Raw genomic sequence first — 23,079 nt, forward strand, 5'->3', positions numbered from 1 at the left:
TTATGATCTCGCATCGCACGTCGGAAAGCTGTTCTGTTCGAAATGTCAGTGAATGTTGTTAAATTGTATCGATTCACACTAAAGTTTATCGGTGATCACCAATTTTCACGTTTATGAACGTTCGGAAACGACATCACTCGATTGTAATGTATGATCTCGATTCGCACATCGGAAAGCGATTCAGAACGAAATGTCAGTAAATCTTGTTCATTTGTGTCGATTCACACAAAAGTGTATCGGTGAATACCAATTTTCATGTATATCAACGGTCGGAAACGACATCACTCGATTGTAAGGTATGATCTCGAATCGCACGTCAGAAAGCTCTTCAGTTCGAAATGTCAGTGAATCTTGTTAATTTTTATCGATTCACACAGAAGTGTATCGGTGATCACCAATGTTCATGTTTATGAACGTTCGGAAACGACATCACTCGATTGTAAGGTATGATCTCGATTCGCACATCGGAAAGCGATTCAGAACGAAATGTCAGTGAATCTTGTTAATTTCTATCGATTCATACAAAAGTGTATCGGTGAACACCGATTTTCATGTATATGAACGGTCGGAAACGACATCACTCGATTGTAAGGTATGATCTCGAATCGCACGTCAGAAAGCTGTTCAGTTCGAAATGTCAATAAATCTTGTTAATTTTTATCGATTCACAAAGAAGTGTATCGGTGATTTCCAATTTTCACGTTTATGAACGTTCGGAAACGACATCACTCGATTGTAAGGTATGATCTCGGATCGCACGTCGGAAAGCTGTTCTGTTCGAAATGTCAGTGAATGTTGTTAAATTGTATCGATTCACACAAAAGTGTATCGGTGATCACCAATTTTCACGTTTATGAACGTTCGGAAATGACATCACTCGATTGTAAGTTATGATCTCGAATCGCACGTCGGAATCTGATTTTGTTCGAAATGTCAGTGAATCTTCTTGATTTGTTGCGATTCTCACAAAAATCTATCGGTGATCACCGTTCTTCATGTTTATGAACGTTCGGAAACGACATCACTCGATTGTAAGTTATGATCTCGGATCGCACGTCGGAAAGCTGTTCTGTTCGAAATGTCAGTGAATGTTGTTAAATTGTATCGATTCACACTAAAGTGTATCGGTGATCACCAATTTTCACGTTTATGAACGTTCGGAAATGACATCACTCGATTGTAAGGCATGATCTCGATTCGCACATCGGAAAGCGATTCAGAACGAAATGTCAGTGAATCTTGTTAATTTCTATCGATTCATACAAAAGTGTATCGGTGAACACCAATTTTCATGTATATGAACGGTCGGAAACGACATCACTCGATTGTAAGGTATGATCTCGAATCGCACGTCAGAAAGCTGTTCAGTTCGAAATGTCAGTGAATCTTGTTAATTTTTATCGATTCACACAGAAGTGTATCGGTGATCACCAATGTTCATGTTTATGAACGTTCGGAAACGACATCACTCGATTGTAAGGTATGATCTCGGATCGCACGTCGGAAAGCTGTTCTGTTCGAAATGTCAGTGAATGTTGTTAAATTGTATAGATTCACACAAAAGTGTATCGGTGATCACCAATTTTCACGTTTATGAACGTTCGGAAATGACATCACTCGATTGTAAGGCATGATCTCGATTCGCACATCGGAAAGCGATTCAGAGCGAAATGTCAGTGAATCTTGTTAATTTCTATCGATTCATACAAAAGTGTATTGGTGAACACCGATTTTCATGTATATGAACGGTCGGAAACGACATCACTCGATTGTAAGGTATGATCTCGAATCGCACGTCAGAAAGCTGTTCAGTTCGAAATGTCAGTGAATCTTGTTAATTTTTATCGATTCACACAGAAGTGTATCGGTGATCACCAATGTTCATGTTTATGAACGTTCGGAAACGACATCACTCGATTGTAAGGTATGATCTCGATTCGCACATCGGAAAGCGATTCAGAACGAAATGTCAGTGAATCTTGTTAATTTCTATCGATTCATACAAAAGTGTATCGGTGAACACCGATTTTCATGTATATGAACGGTCGGAAACGACATCACTCGATTGTAAGGTATGATCTCGAATCGCACGTCAGAAAGCTGTTCAGTTCGAAATGTCAGTAAATCTTGTTAATTTTTATCGATTCACACAGAAGTGTATCGGTGATTTCCAATTTTCACGTTTATGAACGTTCGGAAACGACATCACTCGATTGTAAGGTATGATTTCGGATCGCACGTCGGAAAGCTGTTCTGTTCGAAATGTCAGTGAATGTTGTTAAATTGTATCGATTCACACAAAAGTGTATCGGTGATCACCAATTTTCACGTTTATGAACGTTTGGAAATGACATCACTCGATTGTAAGGCATGATCTCGATTCGCACATCGGAAAGCGATTCAGAACGAAATGTCAGTGAATCTTGTTAATTTCTATCGATTCATACAAAAGTGTATCGGTGAACACCAATTTTCATGTATATGAACGGTCGGAAACGACATCACTCGATTGTAAGGTATGATCTCGAATCGCACGTCAGAAAGCTCTTCAGTTCGAAATGTCAGTGAATCTTGTTAATTTTTATCGATTCACACAGAAGTGTATCGGTGATCACCAATGTTCATGTTTATGAACGTTCGGAAACGACATCACTCGATTGTAAGGCATGATCTCGATTCGCACATCGGAAAGCGATTCAGAACGAAATGTCAGTGAATCTTGTTAATTTCTATCGATTCATACAAAAGTGTTTCGGTGAACACCAATTTTCATGTATATGAACGTTCGGAAACGACATCACTCGATTGTAAGTTATGATCTCGAATCGCACGTCGGAAAGCTGTTCTGTTCGAAATGTCAGTGAATGTTGCTAAATTGTATCGATTCACACAAAAGTGTATCGGTGATCACCAATTTTCACGTTTATGAACGTTCGGAAATGACATCACTCGATTGTAAGTTATGATCTCGAATCGCACGTCGGAATCTGATTTTGTTCGAAATGTCAGTGAATCTTCTTGATTTGTTGCGATTCTCACAAAAATCTATCGGTGATCACCGTTCTTCATGTTTATGAACGTTTGGAAACGACATCACTCGATTGTAAGTTATGATCTCGGATCGCACGTCGGAAAGCTGTTCTGTTCGAAATGTCAGTGAATGTTGTTAAATTGTATCGATTCACACTAAAGTGTATCGGTGATCACCAATTTTCACGTTTATGAACGTTCGGAAATGACATCACTCGATTGTAAGGCATGATCTCGATTCGCACATCGGAAAGCGATTCAGAACGAAATGTCAGTGAATCTTGTTAATTTCTATCGATTCATACAAAAGTGTATCGGTGAACACCAATTTTCATGTATATGAACGGTCGGAAACGACATCACTCGATTGTAAGGTATGATCTCGAATCGCACGTCAGAAAGCTCTTCAGTTCGAAATGTCAGTGAATCTTGTTAATTTTTATCGATTCACACAGAAGTGTATCGGTGATCACCAATGTTCATGTTTATGAACGTTCGGAAACGACATCACTCGATTGTAAGGCATGATCTCGATTCGCACATCGGAAAGCGATTCAGAACGAAATGTCAGTGAATCTTGTTAATTTCTATCGATTCATACAAAAGTGTTTCGGTGAACACCAATTTTCATGTATATGAACGTTCGGAAACGACATCACTCGATTGTAAGTTATGATCTCGAATCGCACGTCGGAAAGCTGTTCTGTTCGAAATGTCAGTGAATGTTGCTAAATTGTATCGATTCACACAAAAGTGTATCGGTGATCACCAATTTTCACGTTTATGAACGTTCGGAAATGACATCACTCGATTGTAAGTTATGATCTCGAATCGCACGTCGGAATCTGATTTTGTTCGAAATGTCAGTGAATCTTCTTGATTTGTTGCGATTCTCACAAAAATCTATCGGTGATCACCGTTCTTCATGTTTATGAACGTTTGGAAACGACATCACTCGATTGTAAGTTATGATCTCGGATCGCACGTCGGAAAGCTGTTCTGTTCGAAATGTCAGTGAATGTTGTTAAATTGTATCGATTCACACTAAAGTGTATCGGTGATCACCAATTTTCACGTTTATGAACGTTCGGAAATGACATCACTCGATTGTAAGGCATGATCTCGATTCGCACATCGGAAAGCGATTCAGAACGAAATGTCAGTGAATCTTGTTAATTTCTATCGATTCATACAAAAGTGTATCGGTGAACACCAATTTTCATGTATATGAACGGTCGGAAACGACATCACTCGATTGTAAGGTATGATCTCGAATCGCACGTCAGAAAGCTGTTCAGTTCGAAATGTCAGTGAATCTTGTTAATTTTTATCGATTCACACAGAAGTGTATCGGTGATCACCAATGTTCATGTTTATGAACGTTCGGAAATGACATCACCCGATTGTAATTTATGATCTCGAATCTAAATGTCATTGAATATTGTTAATTTGTCATGAATTGAACCAAAATTTTATTGGTGATCACCAATCTTCATGTTTATGAACGTTCGGAAACGTTTTCATCGCTCGATTGTCAGTTCAGATCTCAAATGGCCCTTCGGATTGCGATACTAAATGTCTGTAAAATTGTTGATATGTCACGTTTATCGGTAAACGTTTCCAATCTTTCCTAAACATGAAAATAGGTAATCAGCCATAATCTTTTGTGTTACTCGTTACAAATCAACAATTTTTTCCGACATTTCTATCAGAATCGCAATCCGAAATGAGATTCGAGACCGGAACTGACAATCGAACGATGTCGTTTCTGAACGTTCACAAATATGAAAATTGATGATCACAAATAAACTTTTGTGAGAATCGTTACAAATTATCAAGATTCACTGACAATTCGAACAGAATCGGTTTCCGACGTGCGATTCGGGATCATAACTTACAATCGAGTGATGTCGTTTCCGAAAGTTCGTATACATGAAAAACGGTGATCACGATGAACTTTTTGTTCAAGTCATCACACATTAACAAGATTCTATGACATTTCGAACAGAGTCGCTTTCTGACGTGCGATTCGAGATCATAACTTACAATCGAGTGATGTCGTTTCCGAACCATCATAAACGTGAAAATTGGAGATCACCGAAACACTTTTGGGTGAATCGATACAATTTAACGACATTCACTGACATTTCGAAAAGAGCAGCTTTCCGACGTGCGATTCGACATCATAACTTACAATCGAGTTATGTCGTATCCGAACGTGCATAAACATGAAAATTGGTGATCACCGATACACTTTTGTATGAATCGATAGAAATTAACATGATTCTCCGACATTTCGTTCTGAATCGCTTTCCGATGTGCAAATCGAGATCATAACTTACAATCGAGTGATGTCGTTTCCGAACCATCATAAACGTGAAAATTGGAGATCACCGATACACTTTTGGGTGAATCGATACAATTTAACAACATTCACTGACATTTCGAAAAGAGCAGCTTTCCGACGTGCGATTCGAGATCATACATTACAATCGAGTGATGTCGTTTCCGAACGTTCATAAACGTGAAAATTGGAGATCACCGATATACTTTTGTGTGAATCGATAATAATTAACAAGATTCACTGACATTTCGAACTGAACAGCTTTCCGACGTGCGATTCGAAATCATACCTTACAATCGAGTGATGTCGTTTCCGAACGTTCATCAACGTGAAAATTGGAGATCACCGATATACTTTTGTGTGAATCGACACAAATTAACCAGATTCACTGACATTTCGTTCTGAATCGCTTTCCGATGTGCGAATCGCGATCACACCTTACAATCGAGTGATGTCGTTTCCGAACCATCATAAACGTGAAAATTGGTGATCACCGATACACTTTTGTGTAAATCGATAAAAATTATCAAGATTCACTGACATTTCGAACAGAACAGCTTTCCGACGTGCGATCCGAGATCATAACATACAATCGAGTGATGTAGCTTCCGAACGTTCATAAACATGAAAATTGGTGATCACCGATACACTTTTGTATGAATCGATAGAAATTAACAAGATTCTCCGACATTTCGTTCTGAATCGCTTTCCGATGTGCGAATCGAGATCATAACTTACAATCGAGTGATGTCGTTTCCGAACCATCATAAACGTGAAAATTGGAGATCACCGATACACTTTTGTGTGAATCGATAAAAATTAATAAGATTCACTGACATTTCGTCCTGAATCGCTTTCCGATGTGCGAATCGCGATCACACCTTACAATCGAGTGATGTCGTTTCCGAACGATCATAAACGTGAAAATTGGTGATCACTGATACACTTTTGTGTGAATCGATACAATTTAACAACATTCACTGACATTTCGAAAAGAGCAGCTTTCCGACGTGCGATTCGAGATCATAACTTACAATCGAGTTATGTCGTATCCGAACGTGCATAACCATGAAAATTGGTGATCACCGATACACTTTTGTATGAATCGATAGAAATTAACAAGATTCTCCGACATTTCGTTCTGAATCGCTTTCCGATGTGCGAATCGAGATCATAACTTACAATCGAGTGATGTCGTTTCCGAACCATCATAAACGTGAAAATTGGAGATCACCGATACACTTTTGGGTGAATCGATACAATTTAACAACATTCACTGACATTTCGAAAAGAGCAGCTTTCCGACGTGCGATTCGAGATCATAACTTACAATCGAGTTATGTCGTATCCGAACGTGCATAAACATGAAAATTGGTGATCACCGATACACTTTTGTATGAATCGATAGAAATTAACAAGATTCTCCGACATTTCGTTCTGAATCGCTTTCCGATGTGCGAATCGAGATCATAACTTACAATCGAGTGATGTCGTTTCCGAACCATCATAAACGTGAAAATTGGAGATCACCGATACACTTTTGTGTGAATCGATAAAAATTAATAAGATTCACTGACATTTCGAACTGAACAGCTTTCCGACGTGCGATTCGAAATCATACCTTACAATCGAGTGATGTCGTTTCCGAACGTCCATAAACATGAAAATTGGTGATCACCGATACACTTTTGTGTGAATCGACACAAATTGTCAAGATTCACTGACATTTCGTTCTGAATCGCTTTCCGATGTGCGAATCGAGATCATACATTACAATCGAGTGATGTCGTTTCCGAACGTTCATCAACGTGAAAATTGGAGATCACCGATATACTTTTGTGTGAATCAACACAAATTAACCAGATTCACTGACATTTCGTTCTGAATCGCTTTCCGATGTGCGAATCGCGATCACACCTTACAATCGAGTGATGTCGTTTCCGAACCATCTTAAACGTGAAAATTGGTGATCACCGATACACTTTTGTGTAAATCGATAAAAATTATCAAGATTCACTGACATTTCGTTCTGATGTTACGTCCTCGGGTTAAAATTGAGCCCATTAAAAATTTGAAATCATCGTAAAACTATCCATTCGTTTTTATTACGCTACATTAAAATCATACGTACCAACAATATTGTAATCCGGAACATGTAAAGGTACCTGTAAACAAAACGGGAAAATATTAATATTTGGGGATGAAATTGAATAAATAACTTAAGGGATAAGGACATAAAATACTATCTAAGGTCGAATAGAACCATTAATTTTTACATCAATTCATGTTGTTCATTTCAGTCACTCAAACTAAGGCCGCCCAAACACCAAACATTCGGGGAAACCACACTAACAAACAAATACCATAAAAACCCCGAAATCTCCATAAATATAGCGATGCGCCAAAAATCCTTTCGTAGGATCCGTTACAGCTTCGAAACAAAGGCCCGTACAAAATTTAAGGCGAATCAGAAGTAATCGCTAAACGGAAGTCCACCCATCATGGGTATACTTCCGAAAAGGGTATACCTCCAATCATTTCGAGATTCGGAACACACGGAAAACTCATTGCGCTTATCAAAAATCATTACTGGCAAAACGAGCGCATATTTTATCTTCACGATTTCAATACAAAAACGAGCTACGCATACTCGACTATACTAACCAAAGACTCAAAAACAGACAGGAACAGTTGACTATTTACTAAAAACAACAAAACACCCGATTTATAAACAAAGCGAACTGACTTATAAACAGAAACAGTTGACTAACGGGCCAGAATGACTAGACAACTTAACGTGCGAACGATAACAAAAGTTACCAAACGGATACAGTCCACCTCCAAACGATTACAAACATTTACTTTGCAACATACCAACTTCCAAACACTACCAAACGATGACGTCACGAGACCATAACTAACTAACGACAACGATCACGTTTCACAAAAATTGTTGACCTCCAAACGAAAACAAACATTTTAGTTACGAAAACACAAACTTCCAAACGGTACCAAACGATGACGCTACAGGACCATGACCAGTTAACAATAAAGAACACATTCCATAAGTATCAACAATCCTCGATTAACAATAAGTATTTTTGTAACAAATTCTCGTATTTCGAAGAGGTACCAAATGACGCCAATAACAAAGTATTAATCACCAAACAAAATAGAACAACTTTGATCCAAGTGTAATTTACCTTTTCTAAAAAACATTAAATTGTATTAATCCAGACATAAACAAACTCGAATTGTTCATTAAACAACAAATTGTCACCATATAAGTCGCCAGGAACGATGTAATAGTCATTTATAATTAGTTAACAAATACCAGATAAAACAAAGTCATGCGAACCAAAAGAAGTAATTGTTAATTAACAAAAGCCAAATGAAACCCGAATGCACATTGCCAATATCGAAAATACCTATTTGCAACCAGTTAACAACAACGCAGAAACCAATATCCGAGTATGACCATTACCAAGCATTTATCAACAATTATTATAACAATAAGCCTTATAATTGTCAATTACGCGTTAAACGAGTTATAAAGAACTATATTGTTAACCAACTTCGAATTTAAGAAACATTTGTAATTAATTTCAAATAAAGGACAATTAAACATGAATATACCCATATAATGATCAATCTTACAAGGAAAATCCCATACATTGAATAAATGACTAAATTAGTATTGAAACAACCTATTAGTATTAATGAAAAGAGGTATATCCACGTTTGAAAAGTCCTGTAGCATTAAAATAGGGGGTCCATATTCACCCGAGTCTGGAGTCCCAGACGTCTAGACCCGAGTCAGGTCTAGACTCTCCCACTACACTGTCTGCCATATACTGCATTGAGCCGGGAGGCACATATAAGCCAGGGAGGATGGCCCAGCTCTTCAGTTCTCGATCTCACCTGCTACTGTGCACGTCGCTTACAACTATACAACCAACGAGTCTTCAGTAAAATCGAACAACACCAGTCTTCGCGGTTCATACCATTTACACTAAAGTGTTATACAGTGTTACTGGTTGCGTAAATAATTATTGTCTTTTCACGAGTTAGTTCCGGGCCATAGTCAGAGCCAAGTAAGTGCATATTCGGGTCCCGTGTTTAACTTCGAAAGTTTTGGTCACCAACGAGTAAACAGTAAGCATTCCTATTTCTGTAAAATCCAGTGTATCACCGCTTTAACAATTTTATAAATATACAACATCTTGTGCGACAGTGCTAATCTTTAACTTAACCCTTTTTACCTTATTATATTTAATTAGAGATCACTCATTCTGGCAAACTTAAATTTTCATCGCAAGTCATAAATTTTCTTGTATCAGGAATTTCATTTCGCAATTCGAATAACACCAATCATTCATTATCCAATATTAACTCGGTAACTAATTAATCAACGATTCACTTTTTATGTAAATACATACCCTTGAATCTCTTTCTCATACCTTAGCGCTGCCTACACGCTGGCACCTTATCGGAATTGAGAAATCTATTCAAGGCCTTTTTTGTTTTATAATTTTATACCCTTGAATCTCTTCTTCATACCTTAGCGCTGCCTACACGCTGGCACCTTATCGGAATTGAAGAACCCTTTCAAGGCCTTTTTTATTTAGCTTTTTGACTTGAATTAGCGCCACTTGCTACTGCGTTGCCTACACGCCGGCACCAGTGTGTTTCGTGAAGTGTATTCAAGTCAACCAACCATTTCATTTAATTTCATTACATTTCGTAGAATGTCAACCCATTCTTGTACTTCACAGTAGTGTTTGTCTCGTACCTCACGATTTGAACTAGCTTTACTTACCGCTGCGTTGCCTACACGTCGGCACCTTTGAGTTTTGTATGGTGTGTTCAAATTGTTTATTATTGTTTTGCTTGGCATCTGGAAATAGTTTGAGTTAACCCGCTTGCTTTTGCGTTGCCTACACGCTGGCACCTTAGTGTTTTGCGAGGTGTATTCAAATAGTATCACAGATGACTTTAAAGTAGATGGAACAAATTAATTATGGTTGACATTTTTTAGAAATGCTCAGACGTCAAGTCTTGAAAAGAGTATCAGTCGCTCAAGCAGTGCGCCGGATTGTGAATGATTGGAAACTTTATACTGTAACACAATTTTCCCCGCGAGGGTACGATTGGTCCCTTCTCGGCTCACCCGTCTCGTCGGCTCGCACGACTCTCCGGCCACGAGAGTGAATTGGGCGCCAGGTACGAAGTACCGCCGATTACTCGACTTTAATTTTATTCACTCTCTACGATGGTAACGCCAACAGATCACGATACTCAGAGTGCGCGAGGGACACGAGTGACCGAGGACGGTCCGGCTACTCAGCTCAAACTGAGATACAGAAGGTAGAGGGGGGAATCCTTGGGGAAAAGTAGCAATCAGGAACGCAAAATAACATAATCGACACAAGATAGTAATTTGGCAAAATATTCACAATTTATTCAACTCCGTGACGACGCGTAAAGGTACAAGAAAGACATTAATGGGGATCGACGCAAACATTCGAGAACAAAATAATAAGATACGAGATTCGGTGAATTTTTAAGGATCGGTCACGATTTCAAACGATATAATACAAGTGACGGGTAGAATCTGGATAATGAAAATAATAGAACTGATCTGTCGCTTCGCATATTCGCACGCCTCACATTCGTTATTCGACACCCACGAATTGAGTGTCTCAGGTAAACGCAGGTAACACGTAACCAGCCGCGAGGGCCGTAGGTAAAGCGCAGGTAAAGTTCATCAGCCGCGAAGGCTGGAGGTACGATTAATCAGCCACGAGGGCTGTAGGTAAAAGGTAACCGGTAACAAGTACCGTAGGTAATGCGCAGGTAAAGTTCATCAGCCGCGAGGGCTGGAGGTACGATTAATCAGTCGCAAGGACTGTAGGTAAAGTTAATCAGTCGCGAGGACTGTAGGTACAATTAACCAGTCGCGAGGACTGTAGGTAAAATTCATCAGTCGCGAAGACTGGAGGTAAAATTAATCAGTCACGAAGACTGTAGGTAACGCGTAGGTACGAGGTCAACGGCGGCAAAGGCCGAAGGTAAAGTACTAGTGTGAGAAAATGCGAGCGACAAGGTAATGACGGACTGATAAATAATTTAAGTAATAGTTAACGTAATAAAAGAATAAGGTATCGGAAAACGGTAATACGTCGCACGTCGGTTAAACTACGAGAGAACAATAATACGCGATACAGAAGAAAGGAATGAAATATAAAAATAAACGCGAACGCAACTAACCGCCGTATAGTCCGTAGCGCGACAACAAGTACGAGAGAGAAAGCACGAAAACATCGCGCGACCGGGCGCGCTCGCTAGAGCCCTCGGCGCGTGCAAGGAGAGAGAGACAGAGGTACTCGAAATATATTGCGCGTTATATTCAGCGCCTTCACAAAACGAAAACTCAAAGGATATAATTCTAATAACGACAATTTTACGGAATTGAATGCACGAAATTATTGAACCAACTTGAAGGAATCGATTTGCCTAGTTGAGCGTTACTTTATCAAAATTCGAGACCCGGGAAGTATCGGCCGCAATCTCGCACGATACTTCGACTCGTAAGTCTCTCGAAACGCCATATAAATCTGAACTAAAACTCGGAACTAGATTCCGAAAAAGAAAACATGAAAAAGCTCAACAAGACGAACGATTCGGGGAGATAAAGAACGGACTTACCGAGGGATCCAACTCGCCGCACAAAGGAAAGGCTCGGTGGTGTTCGCCGGAACGCAGACTCGCCAGTACGGTGCTCGGAACTAGACTAATTGTGCGTGCGAGCGGTCCTCGGTGTTCGGCGCTCTCCCCACCACTCGGACCCAGCACCGCAGCGCTCACACGCCGGGCGCGAACTAGCGTTCGTCCTCCCGGCTCGCGTATTCGCGGTAAATTCAAAAGTGAAGCGCGTACGGAAATTACTTTCCGCACCGCTTTTACGCTATTCTTAATTGCACGATGTTCCTCGCTGCTCTCGCCTCTTCCGCCCACGTGAAACGCTCCTCCCGACTAAATGGCTGTGATCCGAGTGCCTTTCCTCTTGGGGATCCGGCGGGCATCTCTGAAAAGGCAGAGGGGAGGCCTCCCTCATGACTCCAGACGTCATGAAATCACGGTGGGCCCACGACGATAAGCCACCAGGCAATTGCAGCACCTCTCCTCCAGGAAACTCCCCCGAATCCCACCGACCGAGGCGCCGTATTGCACGGACCGTGGCACCCGAATTCACAGCTGTGCGGACGGTGCAACTCTCGGTTGCTACGGCGGGAGAGGCACGGGCGGCGTTCAACGGATGGCCTATGCCAGCGTGTCCTCTCAGCCGTCCGCAGGTCGAGAGTGATGTTCGAAGCTCGAAGACGAGGTGAGAAGAGTGCTCCCCGCGGGCGAGATCGGGTTGAACAGCGAGGTAGTGCGGGAGGTATAAATTAGCGATGCGCTCGGTCCAGCGTGGCGGAGGCAGGGCCAAACCTCGGAAACTACAGTAGATTTCTGAAATATTGTAATCAAGGTAACTCACGAAAACTGAACTCTTTCTCTCTCTTCCCAACACGGGCCGGGAATAGGTAAAACAAAAGGTAATTGTCGCGCAACAGATTATAGGCGCGAATTCTTAAACTAAAGCTTAACATTACGTAGCGGTGAGTCTCGTTCCGAACAGCGCCCGACGAGTCGCAGTGGCGTCCAAATGGGCCGCAAACCCGGTCCACTGGTCGACACGGTTCGTACGAGTGGCGGGGCAAAATGTCACGTCACAAACCTCCACCCCAGAATTTGCTTGTCTCGGTGATGGGTGACACTCGACGATGTCGGCGATGGGTGGTGGGCGATGTTGTGCTTCCTTCGGGTGACTTCTCTCGGTGCCCACTCGCACGAACGTGTCTCCCGGCTTCCCGAATGGCCAAGTGCGTTTGATCTGAAACAAAGTTGGCTCCCTCGGCTCGTTCTCCACGGAGCCCAGATTTCAACCGTCCTCCACGCCTTACGCGTGCTCCATCTCCACATTAATTTGGTTCAATACGACAAAGAAAAAAAAAAAGAAGGAACTCAATACGTTCTCGGACTCCAGCAGAAGGCTGCACCGCGAAGCAACACGCACTCCACACGAAGTGTCGCGGACGACTCCACGAAGACAGGCGAAGGTGAAATTGGGGTGTGACATGCAATAATAAAACGAGAATTAACAGGAATTACGTAGTCTTTAATAGGTTTACTCTAGCATAGCGGAACAATGGTCATACCCTGTCTTTGAGGTAAGTTTACTTAAGGCTAATAATTATAAATGGAAAGATTAACAAAATGAAAGGTAACGCTCTTGCGACAGGAATCCTTCCTGCGAAAGGTACTCGGTTCAGATGCTCGGCTATCTTGCCGAAACTCACTCAGAGAACGAGGAGAGAAAAGAAAAAAAAAAGAACAAAAAAAAAGAAAGACAAAGGACAAAAAAAAAACAAAGAGACAGAACCAAGGGAAACCAATGGGGATAGCCCTCCATTGCCTGGCCTTTGGGCCCATAAACGCTTGGGCGTTCTGAACCGATTCCTCCGAGCAAAACTAAAACACAAACCAAAAGAAGTTCACCGGGGAGGGAGCAACCCGAAAATCGGTTGACTTAAGATTAAAGGTGACGGATTCTTAACTAGGACAGCTAGGTACTAGCCGCGGTGAAGCATTAGGCCATCCACGCAGGTGTTAGGTAAACAGGGGGGTGGAAGGTAGGTGGAGTCTGATCCGCGGCGAGCAGGTACGGTGATCCCGCGGGACCCGTTATCGGCGGTTCCAGTTCCAGGGTTCTTCCTTTTCGTAAGCGGAGCCGTGCTTCGGGCAGGTCCGAACCGTGACATCCAGCTCCCCGCATCGGAAACAAAACTGGCGTGGCGGCTGGGTGCAGGTTTGTCGTCGGTGAGAGGCGCTCCCGCAGTTGAAGCACCGGCCATATCGAGAAGTGGACTCTTGCCGCCCTGATGGTTTCGGCGGGACCTCTGGAGCTTTCGTGGTCGCCGTGGTAGCGGGTGGGGCGGGGTTGTTCGGGGCCACTCCCCTACCTCTGGGGGCCCTGGGTCCTGCGGATCGATTCGCCGTCCGGTATTCTCCTCCGTGCGGTTTCGTGGGGGCTGGTGGTTGCGCCGAGGATGTGCCCCTCCCGTAGGTGCGTTGTTCACGGGGTCGCTCTCTTTGTCGGCCTGCCTCTGAAGCTGGGGCTGTGCCTTCTCCCTCGGGTTCTTGTGGCGTTGACAGCTGGCGCTCCAAGGTATCTCGCGGCCCGTCGACGGGTAAGGTTTGGCTGCTCACGTCGCGTGCCGTCGGCGGGTTGGTCTGGCTGCTCGTATCGCCAGCGGTCGGTGGTTCGGTTTGGCTGGCGACTTCCCGTACTGCCGAGTGGGTAGTCTGGGAGGAGGCGTCTCGAGTCGGGGGGAACGCCTTGATCGTCGCCGAGGACCCCATGGACCGCGGGTGCTGGAGCCCCTCCGCAATCGGGCAATACCCGGAGCGGCGGTGCGTTAGCGCTCGTATCAAGCCGATTAGAGCGTCGAGGAACCCTGGGCGCACGAATTCTCCTGCTGCCAGCAGGGGTGCGTACGGGCGGATGTTGTCGAACACCGGATTGTCGTCCACTCCGAAGGGTTCCTGCCGATCCAGAGCTTCCAACAACTCCTCTAGAATCTCCATTGGCGCTGGGGAACGCGGCGGTGGTGGTTGAGTGCGACGTGGGTTCGATCTTGGCTCGTTGGGGGAGGGGTCCCGCGAAGGCGAATATCTCGTCTCGGATGGAACCCGCCGGGGAGAGCGAGGTGATCGATCCCGGGACTCGGCCGAGGTTGGTTGAGGTGATCGCCGGTGTGCCGTCGAAGATCGTCTCCGCTGAGGAGGTGTTCTTCTCTCGTCGGGGTCTCGGAGTAACTCGTCTTCGGTCTCGCTTCCCGGGTCTATCTCGGGCAGCGAGGGGAACGAGTCGTCGCTATCCCCTTCTGACGATGAGGAAATTTCCATTTTGATAATGGGTGGAGGGGGTGCGCTCATGTCGTGGCGTGAGTGGTACGTACCGAGAGTATCTCCGGGGGGACTTGACGACGGGGTCCCGACGGGGAACGCGATGGAGGCCGAGTCGCAGGTAATAAGGTACAGTCCGTAGATACAGCTGAGGTAGCGGTGGTGCCCGGTGGGAGGTAACGATGATGGTAAGCAGGTACGGGTCCCAGGTAATGTCGGGGTAATCGTTGAGCGAGGCGAGGTACAAGGTACTAGGTACTAATGGCAGGTATTTAGGTACGAAGCGTCGGAGGTACATGCGAAGCTGTGGAACGTAAAGCACACCAGAAAGAACAGTTAAGCACAGAGCACACAAGCGGACAGGGTGGCGACCAAGGTAGGTCCGGGAGTGTGGAGAAGGACGCGAAGTGAGGACGCAAAAGGTTGGGGTGTGTCAATGCTATTGAGGCACTGGCTCGGTCAATTCACGTAGGGCTTGAGGTCCTGCACGTGAATTTTCCCACTCCAGGTCCCTTCCAAATTCGACAGTTCCATGACCACCGGAGAAATTTTCCTCCGAATGATAAAGGGGCCATGGAATTTGGTGGCTAGTTTAGCGGCCACGTGTTGAGTCGCCGATGACAAGACATGTTGCTTTTTTAACACTAAGTCGTCTACCCGATAATCGCGGTCGCGGTGTTTGCGATTGTAATAAAGAGCTTGTCGTTCCTGAGCCTCGGTAATCGCGATTCGGGCGAGTCGGCGCACGGTTTCCAATTGTTTCATGCGTTCGACCCAGGATTGAGGTGTGTGAGATTCGGTCCCCGGCCCTTCCGGGAGTAGACGATGCGGGGGCTTCGGTTCGCGCCCGTAATTCAGGTAGGCCGGGCTCGCCTGAATGGACGTATGATAAGCGGTATTATACGCGAAACGGAGGGCAGGTAAGTGTACGTCCCACTCGCGATGGTCCGGACCGAGGTATGAAACTATCATACTCTTGATGACTCTATTAACCCGTTCGACGGGATTTGCCTGGGGGTGATACGGGGCGATAGTCTGGTGTCGGACGCCTAGCCGTTCGGTCAGCGCTCGGATATCGCGGTTGACGAATTCGGTTCCGTTATCTGTGAGGAAAATGCGAGGGTGACCCCAGCGGCACGCGATTTCGTTTTCGACAGCCTCCGCGATTTTCTTACCGGTAGCTTTCCGGAGGGGGACTATTTCGATCCATTTCGTGAACAAATCCTGGAGAACGAGGACGTAGGTAAACCCGCTTTTACTGGTAGGTAAGGGGCCCATGACATCTCCGGCAACTATATCCCACGGTTGCTCTAGAATTCGTTTTCCCATAAGACCGACGGGAGTGGCTTGCTCTACCTTACACCGCTGGCACACGGCGCACCTACGAACGTACTTGACAACATCGCGGAACATATTCGGCCAGTAATACCGAAGACTGAGACGGTGGAATGTCTTTTCAACTCCCAGGTGACCGGCTTGCGGAACATCGTGGGAGTTGAACAACGCTTGTTGCCGACGTTCGAACGGTAATACGAGTTTCCACGCCTCCAAGTCAACGACCTCGAGGGCCGGAAATCGTGGGGGACGATGGTGGTAAAGGCGATCGTCCTCGCAACGCCAATCAGGATATTGGTCCGGCGCTCTGCGGACGGCGCGGAATTTGCGGTTGTACCACCGGTCTTGACTTTCGGGGGAAGGTAGAAGCAGGGCACACGAATCCTCGGGGATGCGGGAAAGGGCGTCAGGCACATGATGCAACGCACCTTTCCGATGAATAATCTGGTAGTTATACTCCTGGAGCTCCAGGGCCCAGCGTCCTAAACGACCGGAGGGATTTTTGAGATTATGCAACCACCGTAGGCTGGAGTGGTCGGTTATCACGGTGAAATAATAACCTTCCAGGTAGCAGCGGAATTTCCGTACCGCCCAAATAACGGCGAGGCATTCTTGTTCGGTGGTCGTATAATTTCTTTCGGCGGCGATCAGCGCGCGACTCGCATAGGCGATTACGTGCTCCACGCCGTCGACGGTCTGTGTTAAGACGGCGCCCAAGCCTACGCTACTGGCGTCGGTTTGCAGAACGAAAGGTAACTCAAAATCGGGGCAACTTAAGGTAGGTGAGGTAGATAGACGCTCGCGAATCTCTCGGAAGGCTTCGCGCTGAGGGGCTTCCCAGGACCAGGTGGCTGTCTTCTTCAATAGAGAAGTGAGCGGGTTGGCTAGCGTCGCGAAAGCCGGGATGAATCGACGATACCACGAGGCCATGCCGAGAAAACGACGAAGTTGTTTGATATTTCGCGGCGCCGGATAGTTGACTACGGGCGCGACTTTCTCCGGGTCGATTTGTAGACCGTCGCGATTCACTAAGAAGCCGAGGTATTTCACTTCCGACCGACAGAACTCACTTTTATCGGGGTTGATGGTTAAACCCGCGTTTCGAATTTTGGTCAACACGCGGCGTAGCCATTCAAGGTGTTCTTCGAAAGTGGCAGTCACGATAATTATGTCGTCGAGGTAGACATAAACGTGGGGTTGCATTTCAGGACCGATAAGGCGATCGAGCAACCGTTGGAATGTGGCCGGCGCGTTGGTTAATCCAAACGGCATGCGACGAAATTGGAACAAACCCATTCCCGGGACGGTAAAAGCTGTGATTTCGCGACTTTTCTCTGCTAGCGGGATTTGAAAATACGCCTGGCTGAGGTCGAGGGTGGTAATATAATTTGCTTGCCGCAGCCGATCTAAAATGCTATTCATCAAGGGTATCGGGTACGCGTCCTTTTTAGTCACTTCGTTGACCTTTCGAAAGTCAAGACAGAATCGCAACTTCCCGTTGGGCTTTTTGACCATGACTATGGGGCTAGACCAATCACTGACGGACGGTTCTATAATTTCGTCCGCGAGCATCTCTCGAACCGCCTCGTGAATCGCCTTCTCGATGGCTGGTGAGACGGCGTAGTAACGCTGTTTGATCGCGGTATGCCCTCCCACGTCAATGTGGTGTTCTGTCAGAGAAGTGCAGCCTGGTTTTTCGGGAGGTTTCGGTATTTCCTGGCTCACGAGAGTTTTTAGGGTAGTGTCTTGGTCGGGTGTGAGAATCTGTAGCCCGCCGCAAAGGTAATGGACTGTAGATGGGCTCATCTGGGCTTCGAAGGAATGTACGCGTTGAGGCTCGAACCAACTGAACCATTTTCCGCTCGCGAAGTCGACAACCCAGTGGGCCGCGCGCATGAAGTCGAGGCCCAAGATGCAAGGTAACACCAATACAGGTAACAGGTACGCGGTCAAACGGAAGGGCCGACCGTTTAGGTACATGACGGGGTTGACGACCTCACTCGCGATGGCCTTTTGACCGCCAGCCATCTCTACACCGCGAGGGCGGCAGCGCTCCCTCGGGATGCCCAGGTTGTCGACCCATTGGATCGCGAGGGGGCCGAAAAACGTGCGACTTGAACCGGAATCGAATAGTGCTCTCACCGGGTGGCCTTGGAGAGTGAACGTCACGAAAAACGCGGTGGGGCTTTCTTCCGTTTGGACGGTACCGCACCGGATAGTTTCGGCGTCCCGTGGCGAGGTATTAGGTAAAACGGGAGGCAACGCGTCCTTCGAATGCGAGGAGGTACGAGGTAAGTCGCGAGACGCGGCAGGTAATTCGCGAGATGGCTCGTCATCCGAATGCGAGAAGGTACAAGGTAACTCGCGAGACGCGGCAGGTAATTCGTGAGATGGCTCATCCTCCGAATGCAAGAAGGTACAAGGTAATCCGCGAGATGGCTCGTCATTCGAATGCGAGGAGGTACAAGGTAACTCGCGAGACGCAGCAGGTAATTCGCGAGACGCAGCAGGTAATTCGCGAGGTGGCTCGTCATCCGAATGCAAGAAGGTACAAGGTAATTCGCGAGACGCAGCAGGTGTTTCGCGAGGTAAACTGACGATTTCGGCGGGTTCCACTAAAATATGTCCCGGACCCGCCTTCAGCGGTTTCCCGCACACGAGCATTCGGTTGATTTTTGGCCTCGGCGCCCGCAGCGGTAACAAAATACGACTCGAGCTTCTCCGCATGCATTAAACCGGTGTCCGGGTTTTCCGCAATTCCAGCAAGTAGGTGGTCGCGGTTGGGCTGCGGCGTTGCTCGGGGCAGGGTTGTTTCCGCCAGGAGAAGGCATCGCATCGAGGAACGGGTTTAATGAACGTAGTGGTTCCGCGGTAGCGTTGAGTTTCGGCGCGGTTCCGGTAGTCGCGTTGGATACTGTCTTACGTCGTCTTCGGGGAGGATTCGGGGCTTGTTGCGCGGCGTTTACGCTCTCGAGAACTGGGGTCGAGTCCGAGTCGTTTGACTCGTTCGATTCGGGGGGCCTTTCGGCAGACGTTTCGTTCCCGCCGTCTAGCTCTGGCCACGTTTCTACCGCCGCGAATAATTTGCGGCCGGGGTTGTTAGGGAAGGTTTTAGAGCCGCGATAGGCCAGTTCCGGACACAGAGACTGGTTCGGAGCTGGTGGGGCGCGATAGGTGCGCGAGACGGCAAAACTTTTCTCTACCCGGACGGCGATATGCTCGAACGAATCGAAGTCAAATAAATCGTCCCGGTGGATAGCGATATGAAGTCGCGGGATCAAGTTACGGTGCGCGTACTGGACCTGCTCTGACTCGCTCCAGGGAGGTTGGAGACGATTAAATAATCCCCGAAGGCATGTTAGGTAGTCCGCGACTGGCTCGTCTAATCCTTGGGTCCTACGCATAATTTCTTCCCGAAGCGCATATTGGTAGTCGGGGTCCCCGAAACGCAAACGACAAGCGGACGCGAATTCCGCCCAGGTATTCCAGCGATCGTGGTCGTTTCGGAACCACTGAAGGGCGACCCCATTTAGGAAGAAGGGAATGCAGCGGATTAAATCGGTGTCTGATACCGGTACGAGGGCGCGGCCCTCCGAGATACGCGTGAGAAAAGTGTCGACATCTTCCCCCCGTTTCCCAGAGAAAGAGATGTTCCATTTTCTCATCAGGTGTAATACCGCGGACGGAGAGATCGGTGCACGCGAGTGAGAATACTCCGTAGTTACACGCGGAGGCGGCTCATATACTGACCTGGGTTCGTTAACCGTTGGGGTGGCATAATGGTGAGGAGGTCCTCGTCCGCCTTGGAAATGTTCACTGGTACCCGTTAGTGGATCGTGACCGGGGTGGATTCCGGGCTGGTTCGGGCCTCTAGAGCGATCGGTGCGTGGGCGGGCGCCCGTTGGCCTGGGCGGCGTATTCGTGGGAAGTCCCGTCCACGGTTGATGGTTTAGGGGGCCGGGACCGAGATTCGGGCCGTGGTGGAGTAACCTCGACCAGGTCTCCGGGTGGCCGGGTTGTTCCGGCCCGCGTGGAGGTTCGAACGGTCCGCCACTCGCTCCCATGGCCGTCAGGACCGGCCCTTGGAAACTGCCCGTGATTCGGGTGGTGTCCCCGGGCCAGGCATAGGACAAGCTCGATCCGTCCTCGGGTGGCCAGGTATGCCCCATACCGGAGTCATATCCAGCCGCGCCGCAGACGGGCGGGGCGTCACGTACTCGCGGGTCGACCTCGAATGTCCCCTTTTCGCCCCCCTCAGCGCCCGCGGGCGGAGGGGAAGAGGTACGTTGCGGGCCCTCACCGAATTTCGGTGAACCGTCCCGGTTCCCTTCCGGCATGACGGCACGCAACCGGGTGTACGCGGTACGAAACGGCTAAGCGCGAGTCGGAACGACGCAGCGATTTTCGACGCGGATCGGTTCCGGGTCGGATACGAAGGAAACTGAGACTGCGCGAGCTCGCGAAACCTCCAGGTAATTAAGTCGCCAACTAAAACGAAAGGTATTTCCGACACAGATAACGGGGCCAATAGATCTCCCGAGATACACCGCGTCGCGAGTTTGCGACTTCGAGTTTGCGCCGCAGGATCGACCGATTAAGTGAGGCAAATAACGGAAGAGCAAGGTAAGAGTTTGACTTCGAAAGGTAATAGGCGCGGGGTTGAATCCGAAGGTAACTCGAATTTGGACGAATCCAGATTCGGCAGGTAATAGGTAAGGATTCAACTCCGCGAGGTAACTGGTAAGAATTTGAATCCGATGAACAGGTAAGGATTCAAATTCCTAAGGTAATATATACGAAATCAAACTCGTCGCGTTGGAGAAAACCGGAGCAACCGTAAATTAAAGACGAATTGGTGGAGGCGGAAAGCGACGCGTAATTCGTCAGGTACAAGGTAAACAGATCTTATAGATGCGGGGCTTGCTCGAATTCCCGGTACTTCCGCCAAACGCCAAACCAACAGACTCGTGAAAGGGAGTCACGGCTCAACTCGGACGGCAATGCGCGGTACGTTAGAGCCAAGGTAAATTAAATGTCCCGAAATAAATACCGGAGCGCGAAGATAAGTCGATTATTCGAAAGGCGGTTAATAATACGAGTACACGGGTTAACGATCGGGATCGATTAGCGATTGAACCGTTCACTGACGCGGATACTCGAAGAATGGCGCTTGTCGGCTGAGTCGACCAGGTGGCTCCCCCCTCGCTCGGTGTCGGTGATAAGTGGGGATAATCCGTGAATCGTCCGATTTCCAAAAAAATTATTTTTCGCAGTTCGACACGGTCGACGTAAATACTGGATTAACGTTTTTGCGAGGGATGACGGATCACCGCGATAATATCCCGTTACTGACACAGCTCACGCGTGGATGATTTTGAGTCCTCTAAACGGAACAATAGAGGCACTGTTTACATGGTTGGGCGGGGCTAACTGCCGATCTCGTACGTTCAGGCGGCACGAGTTCTTGGTATCGGGCTTATGCCCTCGTTCGCGATGCGAATGTTGACTTTCCGGGGGGGCTAACTGCCAACAACGTAGGCTTCTACCCTACGCGTTAGAAACGTTGGTCTTATGCCCTTTTACGCGAGGCGACAGTACGGGGCAACCGGTCGAGTCAAATCCAAAGCAATTCGACCAAGCCAATATGTTCACCGATGACACAAGGGATTAGGAGAGGTAAATGATATATTACACAAACACCAGAAATACGCAGAATTTCTTACGACTCGGAAGCACGATATTTAAACAAAGCACAGGTTAAGCGGCACAATAGAGGTACTGAGGCAGAAGCGGTGAGAGAAAAAAAATGTAAATAAGGCGAGAAGTTAATACGGCTGGTAGCGTACCAGGTCCATACAAAGTGCGTACAAAAGAAATCGCAATAATATTTCGTCCGAAAAATATATCGTAGTCACACGAGAGGTAAAAGGGAAAAACAAATTTTATTTGGTCACACCACAATAACAACGCCTCTGTTCTCGGGAGTGTCCGCTAAACACAATAATACGAAATATTCCGAGAAGTCAGAATAAGAAACAAAAGATCAAAATCTCTCAAGATCTCCCAGCACGTCGAGGTCTCTATATCGCAAAAAAAATGTTTCCAAACGCAACGCCAAAATAGATCGACATTTCTCGACGCGGGCTAAACGGATCCACGGCGTAATGGTTACCGAAAATATATCGCAGCGAAAAACGCGAAACACGAAATACGGAATCAAAATTCAACATTACAACATTCTGGATCCTAATAAATTACTACTTTTCGGGCCCCACGTTGGGCGCCATTTGTAACACAATTTTCCCCGCGAGGGTACGATTGGTCCCTTCTCGGCTCACCCGTCTCGTCGGCTCGCA

The 23,079-nt window shown here is 46.6% G+C and overlaps 1 protein-coding gene across 1 annotated transcript; it reads right to left on the minus strand.

The window, feature by feature from the left end:
- Positions 1-14,164: 14,164 nt before the first annotated feature.
- LOC122418612 (MADS-box MEF2 type transcription factor MIG1-like) lies at positions 14,165-15,418 on the minus strand. The gene has a single exon (XM_043432884.1). The coding sequence runs from the start codon at positions 15,416-15,418 to the stop codon at positions 14,165-14,167; it is 1,254 nt and encodes a 417-aa protein (XP_043288819.1).
- Positions 15,419-23,079: the final 7,661 nt, after the last annotated feature.

Source organism: Venturia canescens, unplaced genomic scaffold (assembly GCF_019457755.1).
Source record: "Venturia canescens isolate UGA unplaced genomic scaffold, ASM1945775v1 PGA_scaffold_15__1_contigs__length_3012046, whole genome shotgun sequence".
NCBI lineage: Eukaryota > Metazoa > Arthropoda > Insecta > Hymenoptera > Ichneumonidae > Venturia > Venturia canescens.

What these genes read in the sequence shown, in the direction of transcription:
- LOC122418612 (XM_043432884.1), bottom strand. Translation starts at nt 15,418, where the DNA reads ATGAGCGCACCCCCTCCACCCATTATCAAAATGGAAATTTCCTCATCG.